This window comes from Borostomias antarcticus (genome assembly GCF_949987555.1).
Source record: "Borostomias antarcticus genome assembly, contig: scaffold_60, whole genome shotgun sequence".
Classification (NCBI taxonomy): Eukaryota; Metazoa; Chordata; class Actinopteri; order Stomiiformes; family Stomiidae; genus Borostomias; species Borostomias antarcticus.
In genome coordinates, this window is record NW_028175837.1 from 1,370,549 (window position 1) to 1,386,606 (window position 16,058).

Genomic DNA, 16,058 nt, shown 5'->3' on the forward strand with positions numbered 1-16,058 from the left:
ACATGCCTGGGAGTGCAGCACACCCAAGACGCCTTGGCTAACAGCACTACCTGAGCTTAGCCTAGTACTAGTGGCCTAGCTATTTCTAGCTGGGGTGATGCTGTGGACACCAGTTTCCAGTTTATGTTCTACGGGAAGGAAGACGATGGGCTCCTTGTGGCATCCCACTGGAGGTCTGCAAATGGGTAGCTTCGAGGCTCAGTATTGATTGGCCAGCACCCCAAGGCGGTCGGTCTGACGTTCGAGACCTCTATGACGGCAAGCAGCTCCACCCTCAACCCCTTGTGAGGTCACGTTCAAGGGTAAAGGAGACGTTTCCTGTGGCACAGACCGTCTCCCCTTTCCAGGGCATCTTCGGAGCGGCTGCACCAGTTCCCCAGGAACCCCACGGTACGGAGCTCTGCTCTCGGCCCCTTCTGAGGTCATGTTCGAGAGGAAGAGGACAGAGCCTGTTCTCCAGTGGCCACCATGTACTGTTTTTGTAGAGCAAATTAAATGTTCCTCTGTCACATCCAGGCTGTTCAGAGCCGAGGACGCAGAGAAAACTTTTTTTTTTTTGTCAAAACAAACATGTATCCCCATAACGCCGCTAGAGGGTGCCCTCGCACTGCTAGTGAGCGCACGACTCCAGGGCCCACTTCCCGTGTGGAGCACAGGCGCACATCCATGGGTTTTAGCTAAGGCTTCTATTCCCGGTACCTTTCCTTTCCGAAAAGAAAGGGGGGGGGACTGCGTCCTATTCTGGACCTGCGTGTCCGCAATGGCCACCTTCAGAAGTACACGTTCAGAATGCATACACACAAAGTTCTCCTTACGTATATCAACGACTGCCTGCTCTGCTCCCCGTCTCGAGAGCAGGCAGCATGATACGTGAATATTCTTGTTGCCCACCTCACGACTCTGGGCTTCAAGATAAGTTTGGCAAAGAGCTCTCTGGTCCCAGCGCAATCTATAGAATACCTGGGCGTGAGGTTACATTCTGTTGCTTATCGGGCCGCCCTATCGGAGAGATGGGTTCTCTCATTCGCTCAGTGCCTTGCCCTGTTCCACAGGGTCACACGGTCAAGTTCAGGACCTGTTGGGTCTCATGGCTTCGACACTGTCGGTAGTCCAAATGCACAGTGGCGTTTTTTTTCTGTATGTCAAGGGAACCCTGTCTTCCCCCAAATAATTCCCATAAATCCAAATTAAAAATATATAGCTGTATAGTTCAGCTGGTCTAGAGATTGGGCCTACCGAGTTTCTTGCTGATTGCTCCAAAATCCTAGGAAGAGTAGCGGTTTAAGTGTTTTTTGTTTTGTTTTGTTTTTTAAATAGCAACATTTGAAATGGCAGAAAAGAAATGATGACAAATTTTGTCAGCGCTTAGTATCACCCCCACAGGTTGGCCTCGTGAAAACATAAAAAAGGGAAATGCTATGTTAAGTCTATGGAAAGGCGTCCCTTCTAGTTACATTTTTCATGGCTCGCAGGATATTGTGGTTATCTGTGATCAAAAACACCAAAATCGCCATTGTAGGGGCAACAGCCACCGGAAATGCATAGATGGTTCCTTTCTCCTCACTAACCTTCTCTTCCTCTGGGAGCATCATGCACAACGTGCAGGACAACTTGAAAAGCTCAGTGATTGTCATCTCTGGGTGCTGCTTCTTCAATTCAGCATATTTCTCCTGGTAGAACATCGAATTTGGAGGACAGGCTTTTTTGGGGAAGTTGGGGTGTATCTACAAAAGAACACAACAATCCACTGAAGCATACTGCATATAAGATATAACCCATTATTCATCATATTATGAGATATAACCCATTATTCATCATATTATAAGCTATAACCCATTATTCATCATATTATAAACTATAACCCATTATTCATCATATTATGAGCTATAACCCATTATTCATCATATTATAAGCTATAACCCATTATTCATCATATTATAAACTATAACCCATTATTCATCATATTATAAGCTATAACCCATTATTCATCATATTATAAGCTATAACCCATTATTCATCATATTATAAGCTATAATTCACGAGTTCTGTGAGAGTCCGCATCTTTCGCATCTACACGTGAAACATTTTGAGAGCAGAGCAAAAGTCACTATTTCACTACTAATTTTCACTATGTTAAATGTCTGCAAGCTGTGATGCTAATTTTCACTACTATATGCTCTACTACATTCACTAATACTAATGTTAGTGATCAGAACAGTAGTTGTTGCATGAAAAACTAGAAATGGCAGTCAAGAGAACACAGACCTCCGCCCCTGAATGCATTTCGTGGCTCTGTTTGTGTCAACATTGAATGGGTTCTAAATTGGCCCATGCTACACCCCTCCACTGAGTTTCATAAAAAGCGGTCTGATAGTTTTTGGATAAACCTAGTTCAAAAAATGAATGGCCGGCCCGGCCGTGTTTGGGCAGCTCGTGGACCCCCATATGATCCGAATCCATTCCAGAATTTAATGGGTTCTATGTTGCATCCCTCAGAGTGTCATGAAAATCGCTCTGGTACTTTTGCGTAATCCTGGTCCAAAAAATGAATGGCGGTGAATGGCCGGCCGTGGCTCGTGGACCGGCACCGTGATTCAGATCTGCTCCATTTTATCCAATTTAATGGGCTGGTGCGTCCACACGCCACCGAAAACATTACCTCTTGCCCAGCTGCCACTGGGGCAGAGGTAATCAGGGGGGGTGCCGGCATAATGGCAAATCACTGATTGTGTGCTCCAGCGTGCATCAGTACTTGTGAAGTAAAATAACCAAATGAGGCAAAGCTTTATGTTAAGAAAATTGGTTATCATAACACTACATAAAGCTTTTCTGTTCTGGCAGTCAGTTACCAACCTTTTTAGAGATTTCCATCCACTTCTTCTCACACATTTCTGCTGTGTAAGGATGAAAGGCCACCCTGTCCCAGCACAAAAGTGTTTGCCCCTTTGTATATATTTTCCTCTCTTCAGTTTTCCGTATGTTCTTAATCATACCAGACAACAGCTTCTGAAGATGCTCCTCAGTCCAACCTGTATCAAAAGAACAATGCCAGGGATTCAATACTGTCATCTTTTCACTGTCTCCCTGTCTCCAACCGGATTGAATTCAAAACCCTTCTCCTAGCTTTCAAATGCCCCAATGGTAATGCACCTCTCTGACTTAAAGTACCCCTCACTCCACTAAACCCTACCTGCAATTTTAGATCTGGAAACAGCCTGCTTCTCATACCCCAGGACTATCTGCTCTGTGGAAGATCAGGCCTTTTTCTCAGCTGCCCCCTGCCTTTGGAATGCCCTCCCTGACAATCTGAGGACACCAGACTCTAGGTTATTTTAAGACTGGTCTAAAGACCTACTCCCAGTATTTAGAAAAGCTTTTTGCATGTAATGTGTATATATATATTGTTTTATGTCTCTGTTCTTAATGACATTGTGATTGTTTCACAATGAAAAGTGCTTTATAAATAAAATGAATTATTATGTATTATTATTAATCTGACTATGAATTTGGCACTATAGGGATAACAATGTCACCCACCCATTCCTGAGCAGGTGCAAATGATCACAGAGACTGAGGCACCTCAGGATATTAGTCAAAATGTAGCTTTCTGCTCTTCCTATATATATATATATATATATATATATATAGGGTCACTGATGATGGGACTCCAGTGACTCCATCAGTGACTCCAGTTTGCTAGCTCCACAAATTGGATGCCAAAGTGGGAAGCTGTAGGCCTATTTGTGGGGCTAGAAGGAATACAGTCAGACCTTATAGTTACCTAGTTCTTCCGTACGTGTCTCCATTGCTTCTTCCCTCATAGTATCTCTGACAAGGTTTTTGCCAGGTTCACCTAGATGGTTTGGATTTGCCATCTAAAACTTTCACGAGAACAGTAGCTTGCTAGATGTGTTACACTACCTAGTAACGTTATCTACTTTGTAGTAGGCTAGCCTATAGCTACCGAAGTGAGAAAAACACAGCTTTCAAAAACGACAAGCTGCTTAAACGAGCAACACTTTGGTAAATGTATTCTAACTCCGGTAACTTTTCACCAGACATTCCCGTACTGTGTTCTTTTGGTAAAGCATTATTTTAATAGGCCTACTGACCACTCACCAGTATTTTGTATTTGCTGCACTGTGTATTTGCACTGTCCTGCACCCTGTCGTATGTCGTCTTCATCAGCGTATGCCATTACCCTAGTCAAATTCCTAGTACCAGGCTATGTGTAAACCATGCACATGCCAAAGAAACGATTTAAATCTGAAGGTATTCTAACAATATACGGCCTTGCCCGAAATTGGGAAAGGGGGTGTGGCCAATCCTTCTAGTTCCACCTTCGTCACTCCCCAAAGCCGCGTCTTTATCAGGCACTTGTAATGTGACACATCAGTTCCACCTGCTACACCAGGGAGAAAGACAGGCCCCGGAGGGAAGTGCCTCTCATCAAACTCACGACAATGGCTAACAAAACGACTCTGCTTTTCCGGGCGCTTGTTGAGATGTCTGAGATACACTCTTCTAAACTGACACGAGGACTTTCGACCAGGGCGAATATGAGGTGAGGCTATAGCCTACAGACATTGCATGCTTATGGAATGGGGGATATTTTGTACGTTAAGGGAATTAATCTGTACATCTATACCGCGGTTAACCCTACTAACACACGCAGGTTGCGCAAACGTTCGACATACGGCCGCTATAGGTGACGATTCGTCTGCGCCGCGTGCGGAAATTACGCGGCCATTTACGGAAACGCGAGATCTGCCGTTTAGTAGACGCTACGTAAGAACGACACGTCATTCCGAAGTTGCGGCCGCGTGCAAAGAACGCACGTGATCACGTGGGCAGGAACCTCCGTTATAAACTCACCTGGCTGACACTAGATTAACAGGTATTTATATGACTTGGTCTGCACGTCTTTTTCGCACGGTGCAAATATGGTCACTTACTGACCACTGGCTATATTTAGCATTTACCAGTACAAAAAGGAATTAATGCTATATGGGGATATAGCAGCAAGCATTATGATACAAACCAATATAAGACTGAACACCATTAACAGTTTAGAACATTTTATTACACAAAGTACATTACAAATTAAAAGTATACATATTTACAAGGATGAGGTTTACGGTCTGTCACATTACGCATAGCCAGAAAAGCAAAAAAAAGCATGTACAAGCTCTGGCTAGCAACCCATTATCTGACAATTGCAAAAGTTCTAAAAACAAAAATGAAACAGTGCGCATTCTGTGGCAGGCAGACCGGGAACAGACCGTTGTATCCCATAAAAAAAAGGTTAAAATTTACAAAAACTATTTACAAAAAAGGCATCCATCCTGGCAGGCTGGAAAGGCAGGTTTAGGGAGACGGGCTGGGGGTCACCCACATCTGAATCGAGGGTCTGGGCAGAAGAGGTCATCCTCATCTGAATACTCCACTGTGGTCAGGGCTGGAGCTGCGGTCAGGGGCTGGGCTGGGGAGGTCAGCTGGGCTGGAGCAGATGCCTAAGGACATAATGAAATGGCTGTAAAAGCAAGTCGCATACGTTCATTGGAAGCGTGCCATGTCACTGGATACGAGAAAATTAACTGCCTGACATCACATACCTTTTTGCATCGAGCAGGGGCATGTTTCAGCATCTCCTGCAGCTGGGCAGACACCTCCGTCACAGTGGTGCTTGGCTTACAGGCCATAACTGCACCTTTTAACCAAAAAGGGAATGGTTTCAATGCACATGGCATGAAGCAAAGACAATGTATTATTTTGCGAAAATATGAACAATCCCTTACGTAATATGACATTGTAGAGGGTCATATTCTTCAGAGGCTTCTTCCCCCTCTTCCCATGGACGCTGTAGACACACCACACTCTGTGTATGGCAATGGCTGACAGCACCCGCCGGACCACATCTGGCAGATCTTTGCCGCCAATGGAACTCAGATATCGTGTCTGCAAAACATAAAGACAATCATTTACTTTTACATTTCCTTAACACTTCTCTGCAAAAATAAGGAACAAAGTTCTGCCTTGAAGTTACTCACCATCTTCCTTTGATGATCCTTGTCCTTCAGCTGCTCCTCCAAGACCAGCAGCTCCTCCTCCGTTTTAGCAGGGTGCAGGTCATCCAGTACTGCTCCCCGATAGCTGTCTGCAGACTCGCCGGACAGTCTCTGCTCCAGCCTCATCATTGTCTGTGCCATCTCCCTCAGACTCTGCATGACGCTGGAGAACTGCTGACACATCATCCTCTGGAAGTCTGGATATTAAACACAGATGTGGCTATAAGTAATTGTACGGTCCCATAATGGATATTCAGCTCAAAGTATATCCCTACATGCAGCATGAAGTAGTTCACAAAATTCAGCATACCAGCATCTGCAGAGCTTGACGGCAACACTGCTGGAGCTGTTGGTCTCACAGGCGATGGCATCAGAGAACTACCTGAAAACCAGAGGATAAAGGGATGAGCAGGAAACTATGGTGCTGGCGGCGTAGTGATTCTGGCATAAGGGGAAGAATCAACTCGACATGAGACATGTCAGACCCTGACCTGGTCTGGTCGGGGTGCTAATCGCTGATGCATGCTGCTCGTGCCTGGACGTCTGAAGGGCTGAAGGGCCTGGGCTCACAGCGCCTTGGCTCAAAGGACCCGTGCAATGAACATCTACTGCCGAGTAGTGAGATGTGAGATGAGCGAATTAGTGAACTGAGTACATGAGTCTTCAGACAGTCCTGAGTTAACTGTAAGTGTGCAAATATGCATAGACATTTCACCAACACAAACATGCATGGATACCTGCATTGATAACTGGCAGAGCAGGCCTTCCGGCTCTGGCACCTGGCATAGCTGGTCTGGTCTGAGTTCTGCCGACCGGCTGCCTGGGCACTGGAACATATAGTAGAGGTAAATTAGCTCAGATTAGTCAACTCAAGTAGTACTCTTTTGGGACTGTTGAATGCACTTTATTATATTACCTTCGTCACTGGAGTCATAGCGTGTGTTGCGCTGTCTCTTCCTTGTTTCTTGGGAGTTAATCCATTGATGACTGCTGCTCAAACACCTTCGCCAAGGCACTGGCTACTTCATAATGCTCTGTGTGTTTCTCAGCAGAGACAGAGGTTGTCATGGCTCCTCTTGATGTGCTTGTGGAGGTAGATCTGGGAGGTATAGGAGAATGGGCACTCAGAGCAGGAGAACACCCAAGTCTTGCACAGCAATGAGAGAGACCATTAAAAAGGATTCTCACCTGTAGTACAAGTTCAAATATAGAGTGATTATACGTCATTGTAAATGAGAGCTTACTCTCAATTGATTCACGAGGTTAAATAAAGATTGAATGAATATGTAGCTAGTGGGGGGTTACAACCACACAACTGTGGAGAGAGAATGAGACACTTGGTTCCCTCCTCTACTGGTGTTCATGGCCATGGCCACACACCTGGAATACTCCAACCCTGATTTAAAGGCATAAAAGTGGGGAACACATTCTTGAGACGGTTCCTAAAACTGGAGGGGAAAAAAACGGGAAAATGATCTTCCCTCTCCTCATCACTCACTTCTGCATGGGGCTGAGCTCTACCCTGTCAGCAGTGGCAATACATGGGATAGCGGCTCAGCACACAGGAGAACTGCACAGAGAGGAAGGAGGAGAGAGAAAACCAACAACAAAAAAGGCAAGAAGGGTTAATAACTGAGCGAATCTTGCAAGTTTGCACTACAGGGAAGCAATTGCTCAATTTCCCTGATATTGTGGCGTCACTGGCGTCAGTGATGCGTCTTATGAATCTCACATGTCTACCGCTAACATTAACTCAATATCAATATTCCCATTTGTTTATCCCGTCTATGGAAACGTATGTGCATTTGTACTTACGTGTGCCTGCCTATATTGATGATCAGGTGTTTCTCCACCTAAGGGCTGGCCAGACAGAACCATCAGAGACCATTGGGCTGAGCTGAGGAGAGAGCGACATGTTAGAGTGTGTGTGTGCATATGTATATGGTGCTCTTCTGTTAATACTCATGAGGGCATTCAACTGAACAAGACTCACAAAGCCTGTGGTGCTGTCCCAGGACTGCCCCTGGCCACGCCTGTCCCCGTCTTAGCGCCTCTATTAGTAGTCCACATCATGAGTACCTATTATGCAAAATTTGGATTTGTATGCGAGTGAAAACGTAGTACACAATTCTTTACCCGTTTGACAGAATGAGCAACCATTTCAACAGTTAAGAGTAAAATGAAATCCACCAAGATGACTGCTGTAACCAAATGAGCCAAGATGGCTGCTATAACAAATCCTGCTAGCTAGCCTAGCTCCGTTGTTGGGGCTTCTAGTATTGTTAACGTTAACTTCGGAAAAATGAATGCCTAAAAACAAACACATACTAACGGTGTCGTGGGTTAATGCGAAATCAATGAGTAAGCTAATTATCGCATTTTATTCCAAGCGATGAAACAGTATGAACGTGCAGGAGCTCGCGCGAGCCTGCTAGACTCCACCATGCCCGAAAAAGGCTAATCACGTTAGCTGGCTAGCTAGTTAGCTAACATTGGAAAGAGAGCATCTGCATATAGATAATCATTACAAAAGGGTAGCTTGCACATAACGTTGGTGCTTTATCTGGGACGATACCAAAATACATAGTATGTATACATTGAAATTGAGATACTTACATGATCTGTGTTGTCGCGGAGACAAAGACAACGTGTCTTTCTCAATCGCTTCTGTTCAGAACGGACCGGAAGTTTAACCCGTTCTCGTTCTTCTTCTTCTTCGCTGGGTTTAGTGGCGGATGTGCATACCGCCACCTACTGGCACAGAGTGTGTAACTTGTTTGTCTAGTTCTTCGTGTCACCTAAGAAAGTAGCCCAATGCTTTGCATTCTACGTTCACTGCTCAGCGTTCATTGCTCACATTTAGGTTGCAAAATTAGGACTTTATTCATAGGCATATTTTTTATCATTATATTTATTAGGCCTAGACTGCAAATCTTTAGTGTTAATATTAACTGTAAATGAGAAATTACACACAAAGCAGACATGCAGGATTTCTCCTCATTATTACAATTCTGTAACTGTATGACTTCAAAATTGATTTTAAAACCTAAGTAATTTACAAATGTTCTGACCCACTGTGACACATTTCCAATAAAGTCAGATTGGGACTGTGATGTAACCACATTGTCACGTTATTTAATTACATCGTAGTTACGGATTTAAGCAGCAGTGGCGGCTACGTTCCCTTACAGTGTACTTGAGGACGGCTATTTTGGTTATTTTGCGACTGAAAAGGCAAGTGTCAGCTAGGTGTCAGCTAGGTCCGCTGCTGGTGACGTCGCAAAGTTACCACAATTACACCAATGTGTCCCGTCAGTTTTACGTACTGTGTTAGTAGGGAAGTCAGCATGATGTTTGTTGATATTCATTTGACATTCACGGTCAAACCCGAGGCTTTGGGGGTCAATTCGCGGCAAGTTGGCTACTGACTGTTTCTGATTGGAATTTTCCAGTACACCTTAAAAATGCCATAACGCCACACTAGACCAGGTCCAGATCAAAAACCACAGCATTTAGACCTGTCAAATCTGCACTAGATTAGCAAATATACTCCAGGGACTCATTAAAACACAGTTTCAGATTTGTGAAACCATCATCATCTTTGTGAAAACTGGAAAAATAGCGATTTCACTCTTTTTTCTCCATTAGGCCAGGTTCAGATCAAAAAACACATTACCTAGACCTGTCAAACCTGCACTAGATTATCAAGTAGATTCCAAGACGCAGTTTCAGATTTGTGGAACCTTTATCCTATTTGTGAATGTAGTATATATTTTTATCCTGTATTACATTAATCACATCTGTGTTACTCTCATGTAGTAATCATTTTATTAGAAGAATGAATAAACTTCACTTAAGTTGGAACTGTGTTGATTTAAGGAGTTTAACATGTGAGTTACAACCTTTGTCTCTGAGTCAGCATGATTATTTGTCTATAGCAAATTGTCACCTCTGAAGTGAGAAGCCTACAGTCCTGTAACATGAATCCAGGAAGGACCCAGGGAGCCCCCATGTCCCAAGAAGGGGGGCAAAGACCATTCAGAAGACTATAGTTGATCTTTTGTGACCATATATGTGTTAATGAACATTCCTTGTATGCAAATTTTGTCGTCATTTGATTCCTGGTTTGAAGCCAGTTTAAAAGCTGCCCCTCCATGTGACCCCCTCCATGTGACCCCTCCCCCGCCATCTAGCAACTTCTAGCGACTTCTGGGACAGCCAATAGCTACTTCCCTTACGGAAGAGTTGGCAACACTGTGTGAACCTTGTATTGACGAAGTTCGGACCCCATGTAGGCTAATAGGCATCCCAGATAGCAAGCGGATCTGGGCCATATATGGGCCGGAACTAAGCCACAAGGGCCAGATCTGGCCTGTATATGGCCCAGATCCGCTTGTTATCTGGGATGCTCAAGAAATTGTCGATTCGACCGTTCTTGCCTCCTTGAAGTTATGTTCCATACGAAGATTATGCATTTGAAATACACTGCATGAATACCTACTTTTCTCTGGTTTTGTGGTTTTTGATCTGGACCTGGTCTAATGTGGTCTAGATGGGGAAAAAAGTGAAATCGCACTTTTTCAAGTTTTCACAAATAGGATAAAGGTTTCACAAATCTGAAACTGTGTTTTAAAATTCCAATCAGAAACTGTGAGTCCGTAGCCAACTTCATCGTGCCGCAAACCGGAACCCAAATTCGGCCTCGTGAATGACCGTGAATGGCACGAATATCAAACATGCTATCTTTACCGCGGTACATCAGTTACTGTTAAGCGATACCCCCCCCCCAAAAAAAAAGTCTAAACGCACATACTTACTCGTCTATAGCCTTCAAATAAATATCTTACATTATTGCATGTATGTTTGCAATCATTGTAGCGACTTTATTATTTGGGTGGGCTGTGAAGTGCGGTCGGTGGAATGTGAGTCACGAGACTGTGGGAATCCCCGGGTGACGAAACCATTACTTTCGATAGAGGCTGCCCTGCACTACCCATTTTTTTCTTGAAAAAGTAAAATATCAGTTTAATTTGTCCAGAAAAAGCTTAATGTCAAGCCCTGATGTTTCTAACAGCAACACACCGGCCTATTTTGAATAATGCACCAGTAGGCTTATGACAGTTCGTCTGAAGGCAGCACCCGACTGTGTTTAGAGACTCTTGAGATTTCCAGCAGCCGAACGGAAATCCTAGATGAGCCTGTTGTTCTTCCTCCTAGACCTCCCAGAAACCTGGTCTCCTGTGGGGTTCTGGGAACGCGGCACGCCACCCTGCCCCTGCCCTCCGCCTGCCCCCCGGACACACCCACCCGCAGCTTCATCAACCTGGTGGTCCCCACCGCCGCCCGCAGAATGGACTACTCCGAATGCCGGACGCTAGGGTGAGTCACACACACACACACATGCGTGCACAAACACACACACATAACCGCTGTACTCTCCTGTGGGTTGTGTTCAACAGTTCGACCCATGTTAAGGGCTTGCCCGGGGTGGGATTCGAACCCATGTTGGCGAGCTCTTCCACTTGTGAGGCGGACACGCTCTTTTGAGGAGTGCCTGTCACAGTGAGAAGACCTGTGGTATGACTGTGAGGTTTTCCAAGTACATAGAATGAAATCGTAATATAATACTTTGGCGATTGCGTGAAAACATTCCACACATAAAACTAGTGGCCCGGAGTCATAGCATCAGTTTGATGACTGACTTTTTGGGTCCCGATCCAGGTATACTCCAGAGCAGATGTACAACGTGGTGGCCAGTGTGGACCAGTACCAGCATTTCGTCCCCTGGTGTAAGAAGTCTTGCATTATGAAGGGAAGGAACGGGGATGTCCGGGCGAAGCTGGAGATCGGGTTCCCTCCCGTTGTGGAGCGCTACACCTCTGAGCTCACAACGGTCCCCAACCACCAAGTCAGGGTGAGTCCATCTACACCGCTCTAGAAACTAAAGAAACTCTAGAAACTAAAAGGCAAAAGAGCTTATTATTAATAATAATAATAATAATGATGATGATGATTATTATTACTATTGTTGCTGGTATTATTATTATTATTATTATTATTTATTATTTATTTTATTATTATTATTATTATAGTAATAATAATAATAATACGCACAACCTTAGTAGGCCAGGTGCTGTATCTTAGAGTACATTATTTTTTTTGTATCTGTATTTAGATTGATGTATATAGGCTATTCATATGCCATTGTGATGTGTTTATATATTTGCAGCCTCTAACTGCACCTTTTAGCCTAATTGACTGGCAGATGATGTCAAATGTGATGTCACAGGCTCTCAGCCTATATATACCTGCTACCTGTCATTTGAAACTTTGAAGTTGCTTGATGAAGACCTACGGGTCGAAACGTTGCATTTTTTCAATTAAGTGAACCAGGAGATACCAGTGTGCGGATCTCTCCTCTCTCCAAACAGTTCTAGAAAGTAGCAGTCGTTGTGTTTTTACCTGAGACCGGTTGATGGCACATCAAAGAACAGCCCATGTTAATCCCTTGCTTACCGTACAGCCTCTACATCTGGACTTCCCAGTAAAGGGATGAAGGTTGAGCAAAATAAACGATTAGGGATGTGGTTAAGTTCAGGACGTACAAAAAAGACTGCAACTGATGCGTTTAGATGGCCATCTGCCTACCAGTCTGTCAAAACCTCATGTTCCCCTCAGTGGAAGACGGGAGTCGATGACATGCAAGGACGCTTCTCCTCGTTTAATGTTTTGAGCTCTCGTGGCGAATGAAGCCTGAACATGACTGAACATGTTGAGTGTCAGAAACTAGTCCAGACACAGTCACGTGGACAGACATGGCCACGGCGCCCCAAACCAGCCGTGAACAACCCACTAGTCCCGCGCCATTTCTGCCAGACCGCTGAATCGGCATCCCCACCTTTACAGAGGCGTCCACTGCCTCCCGAGTCTGGACACTCTTGGTGCTGTCAGTTCTGGGGACAGGACGATGATGATGAGTGTCCACGTGTTGTTACAGGCCGTGTGTACAGACGCGTCCATCTTCAATCATCTAGAGACGTTATGGAGGTTTGCTCCCGGACCCAAAGACCAACCAGCATCTTGCAAGGTGGAGTTCTACGTGAGTACCACACAAGAATCATTTCAAACCTCTCTCAATCTCTTCGTAAGTCAGCGAAGTTAGAATGTCGCCCACTGTAGCTTATGGGTGTAGCTAATGCTTATAAATGACACAAACATTGAGCGGCAGTACCCTTCTTCAGTGATGTAGATGATTACTGAAGCTTTAGTCTTGAGATCAAACAGCATGCCAGTGGAATGGCTACGTTGTGTTCTTGTACGGAAGAGCATTAGGGCCAACAACTGAGTTTATTTATTTTTTTTAAGTTTAAAGTCAGAATTTCTGAGAAAAAAGTCAGAAACAACTTCTGAGAAAAAAGTCTGAATTTCTGACTTTAAACTCAGAAGCTTAAAAAAAAAAAAAAAAATCTCTGCTGTTGGCCCTAATGCTCTTCCGTAGTTCTTGTACGCTTCTGAAAGAATTAATAGATGAAGGGCAGTGTCCTGTAAAGCCAATTAGGTTCTATATATAAACCCAGCTGTCTGATCGGGATCATCCTGGCATCCTGAACCGGCGGTCTTGCCAGTTACCACTAGGAACTGCTAGCTGGGAGTTTGAGACGTTTATGGACCAGGTCAGCTGCAAGGAACATGAGGCCGGGGATTAAGACTGCAGTCCGCTGTAGCATGGGAATAGAGATTGAAAAAGAGGTCTGTGTCTCAAAAGGGACCCTGCCTAAATAAAGGTGAAGATTAGAGGAGCCTAAGAAGTAGTTGGTAGTTTAGTTTTGAATAAACTGTGTAGAGTGATGGTAGAAGGCATTAAAAGTGAACCACCTCAGTCACCCACCAGGCCATAAATGCGTTTCGCTGACCTGGGTGGAACCTTTGTGAATCCATGTTCTCTGGGGGGCAGGTTTATAGGAACGGACACATAACTGTATCTCTCTTTCTCTCTCCAGGTGTCATTTGAGTTCAAATCCCTCCTGCACACTCAGCTTGCGACCATGTTCTTCGACGAGGTCGTTAAGAAGATGGTGAACGCCTTTGAGAGACGGGCAGCCGCTCTGTACGGCTGCACTACAGTACCTCCCCACCGGGGGTGCCAGTGAGGTCAGCGTGAGAACCCCACCCCTGACCCCACAATCACCTCTCCACCACACAGACTGAGGGAAAAGATGACGCCTTGCTTCCCAAACAACATCACAACCCAACTACCCCGATGTACGCGCGCACACACACACACACACACACACACACACAGATTTCAACATGGTTATGTCTTATGCAGGAGACTGGGATTCCTCCTTGCTTCTGTTCTTCAAGAATATATTTACTTAAGTTATATACACAAAAAACATTATTTATTCATCACATACATCTTTAATTTATTTACTTGAATGTACAGGCATTTTTATTTTTGGGATAAAAGTGAATGTGTTGCGTCAAATGTTAATCTTGAAAGGGACTGTTTTTTTTATTAAAGTTCTTGACTGAGGCGTGAATGACCAAGTGACTTGTTGATGATTATTTTCTTAATATACTTGGATTAAGAATAAGAGCACGCGAGTGGTCGATTCAGCTGGTTAAAACAAAGACGAGAGCTTTATTCTTCAATACGTTTGCAAGCGGTCTCTCACAACAGGAAGTCAATTCAAGTCAGAGAGCCCCGTCCAAGAGAGGCGGAGCCTTTTTAAGGGGACAGTGTCGTGACATGAGGTTTGACCAGCTGCTCTGGCCGAACAGATGGCCGTGAGAACTAAGTTAGCTTCTCCTTTCCACAAACATTGTAAAACAATAAAACAGAGAAAACAGGAACCTAACAGGAACCTAAATAGAGTTAAGATAACAGAAAACCTATCTTGGCGTGAACACATGGGTGATGAGTTGAAATTCTTTAACAATTCCCCAATCTTGTGGGTAAAACATCCACAACAATAATAATATAAATGAAAGAATCAACCATGTGGAATCAAATTATAAAATATCATCATAAGCAAGGTAAAAAGATAACATGATACTAATCTAATACAGATTTCATATATTCATGAGTGGAAAAAAAAACCTCTTTCTTTTGAGAGGAAAAAAAACTTAACTTCAAGTTTCAAAACAATTCAAAATCCTTATTTCCAATGGCACAGACTTGACTAAGTTCTTGAGTTGAATGAAGGTCTAATTCAACTTCTCCTTTGAACATTAATGCAGTAATGGGCATATCTGTAACAGTATTCAAACACTTTCCAATACACTTAAGAACAATGCCAATAATAATAATAATCAAAATAATAATCATAAAAATGATACCTAGAGATCTGAGAATATTTCCAGAACTTGAAAAAGCATTATCGAAAATTCCCCAAGCATTAAACCCATGGACAGTCTTTAAGATCTGAATACCTTTCATGTTTGATTCATGGAACTCTGTTAATGTGGCATTTGGATCTGAGATGAACGAACAACATTCTGACCCTACAATCGCGCATGTTCCTCCTTTACTAGCAAGAATTATATCTAAGGCAAATCTATTTTGTAGCACAACTTTCTTCATTTCATTCACCTCCTTAGCTAAGGCTGAAATTACTCTGTCCGATGCATTCAAGTGATCCGCCAAGACAGCGGAGAGAGTCATGAGTTCAGTTTGGGTGTTATACATGCCATAGTTAGGGAAAAATACACCAAAAATAAACTGAAAGGGCGATATAGCACGACGATGTCTATAATTTGATTGATGATGAATTACCTGCATTTCAGCGTGATCCACCTTCCTAATCATGGGAATTAAATGAGCAAGATAGCATCTTCCTACACTGTTGCTATTTAGGTTTGAATAAGCTGTATCGCCACAGACTAAAAATACACCTTTTGGAAGGCCTATCGCTGAACCTGGATATAAGAATTTGTAGATAGGAGCAACGCAGGAGCTAGTGCCTAGATCATTAATTTGTGTCCTAA

General features: G+C 43.8%; 1 protein-coding gene across 1 annotated transcript; it reads left to right on the forward strand.

Annotated features, from left to right (window-relative positions):
- Positions 1–4,434: 4,434 nt before the first annotated feature.
- Positions 4,435–14,218, forward strand: LOC311329141 (coenzyme Q-binding protein COQ10 homolog, mitochondrial-like; the record flags this gene model as incomplete). Its single annotated transcript, XM_084463017.1, has 5 exons — positions 4,435–4,564; positions 11,286–11,447; positions 11,790–11,982; positions 13,066–13,167; positions 14,069–14,218. Exons 1-5 carry the CDS (start codon positions 4,464–4,466, stop codon positions 14,216–14,218), a joined length of 708 nt encoding a protein of 235 aa, XP_084319143.1. The 5' UTR covers positions 4,435–4,463.
- Between the last annotated feature and the right edge of the window lie 1,840 nt (positions 14,219–16,058).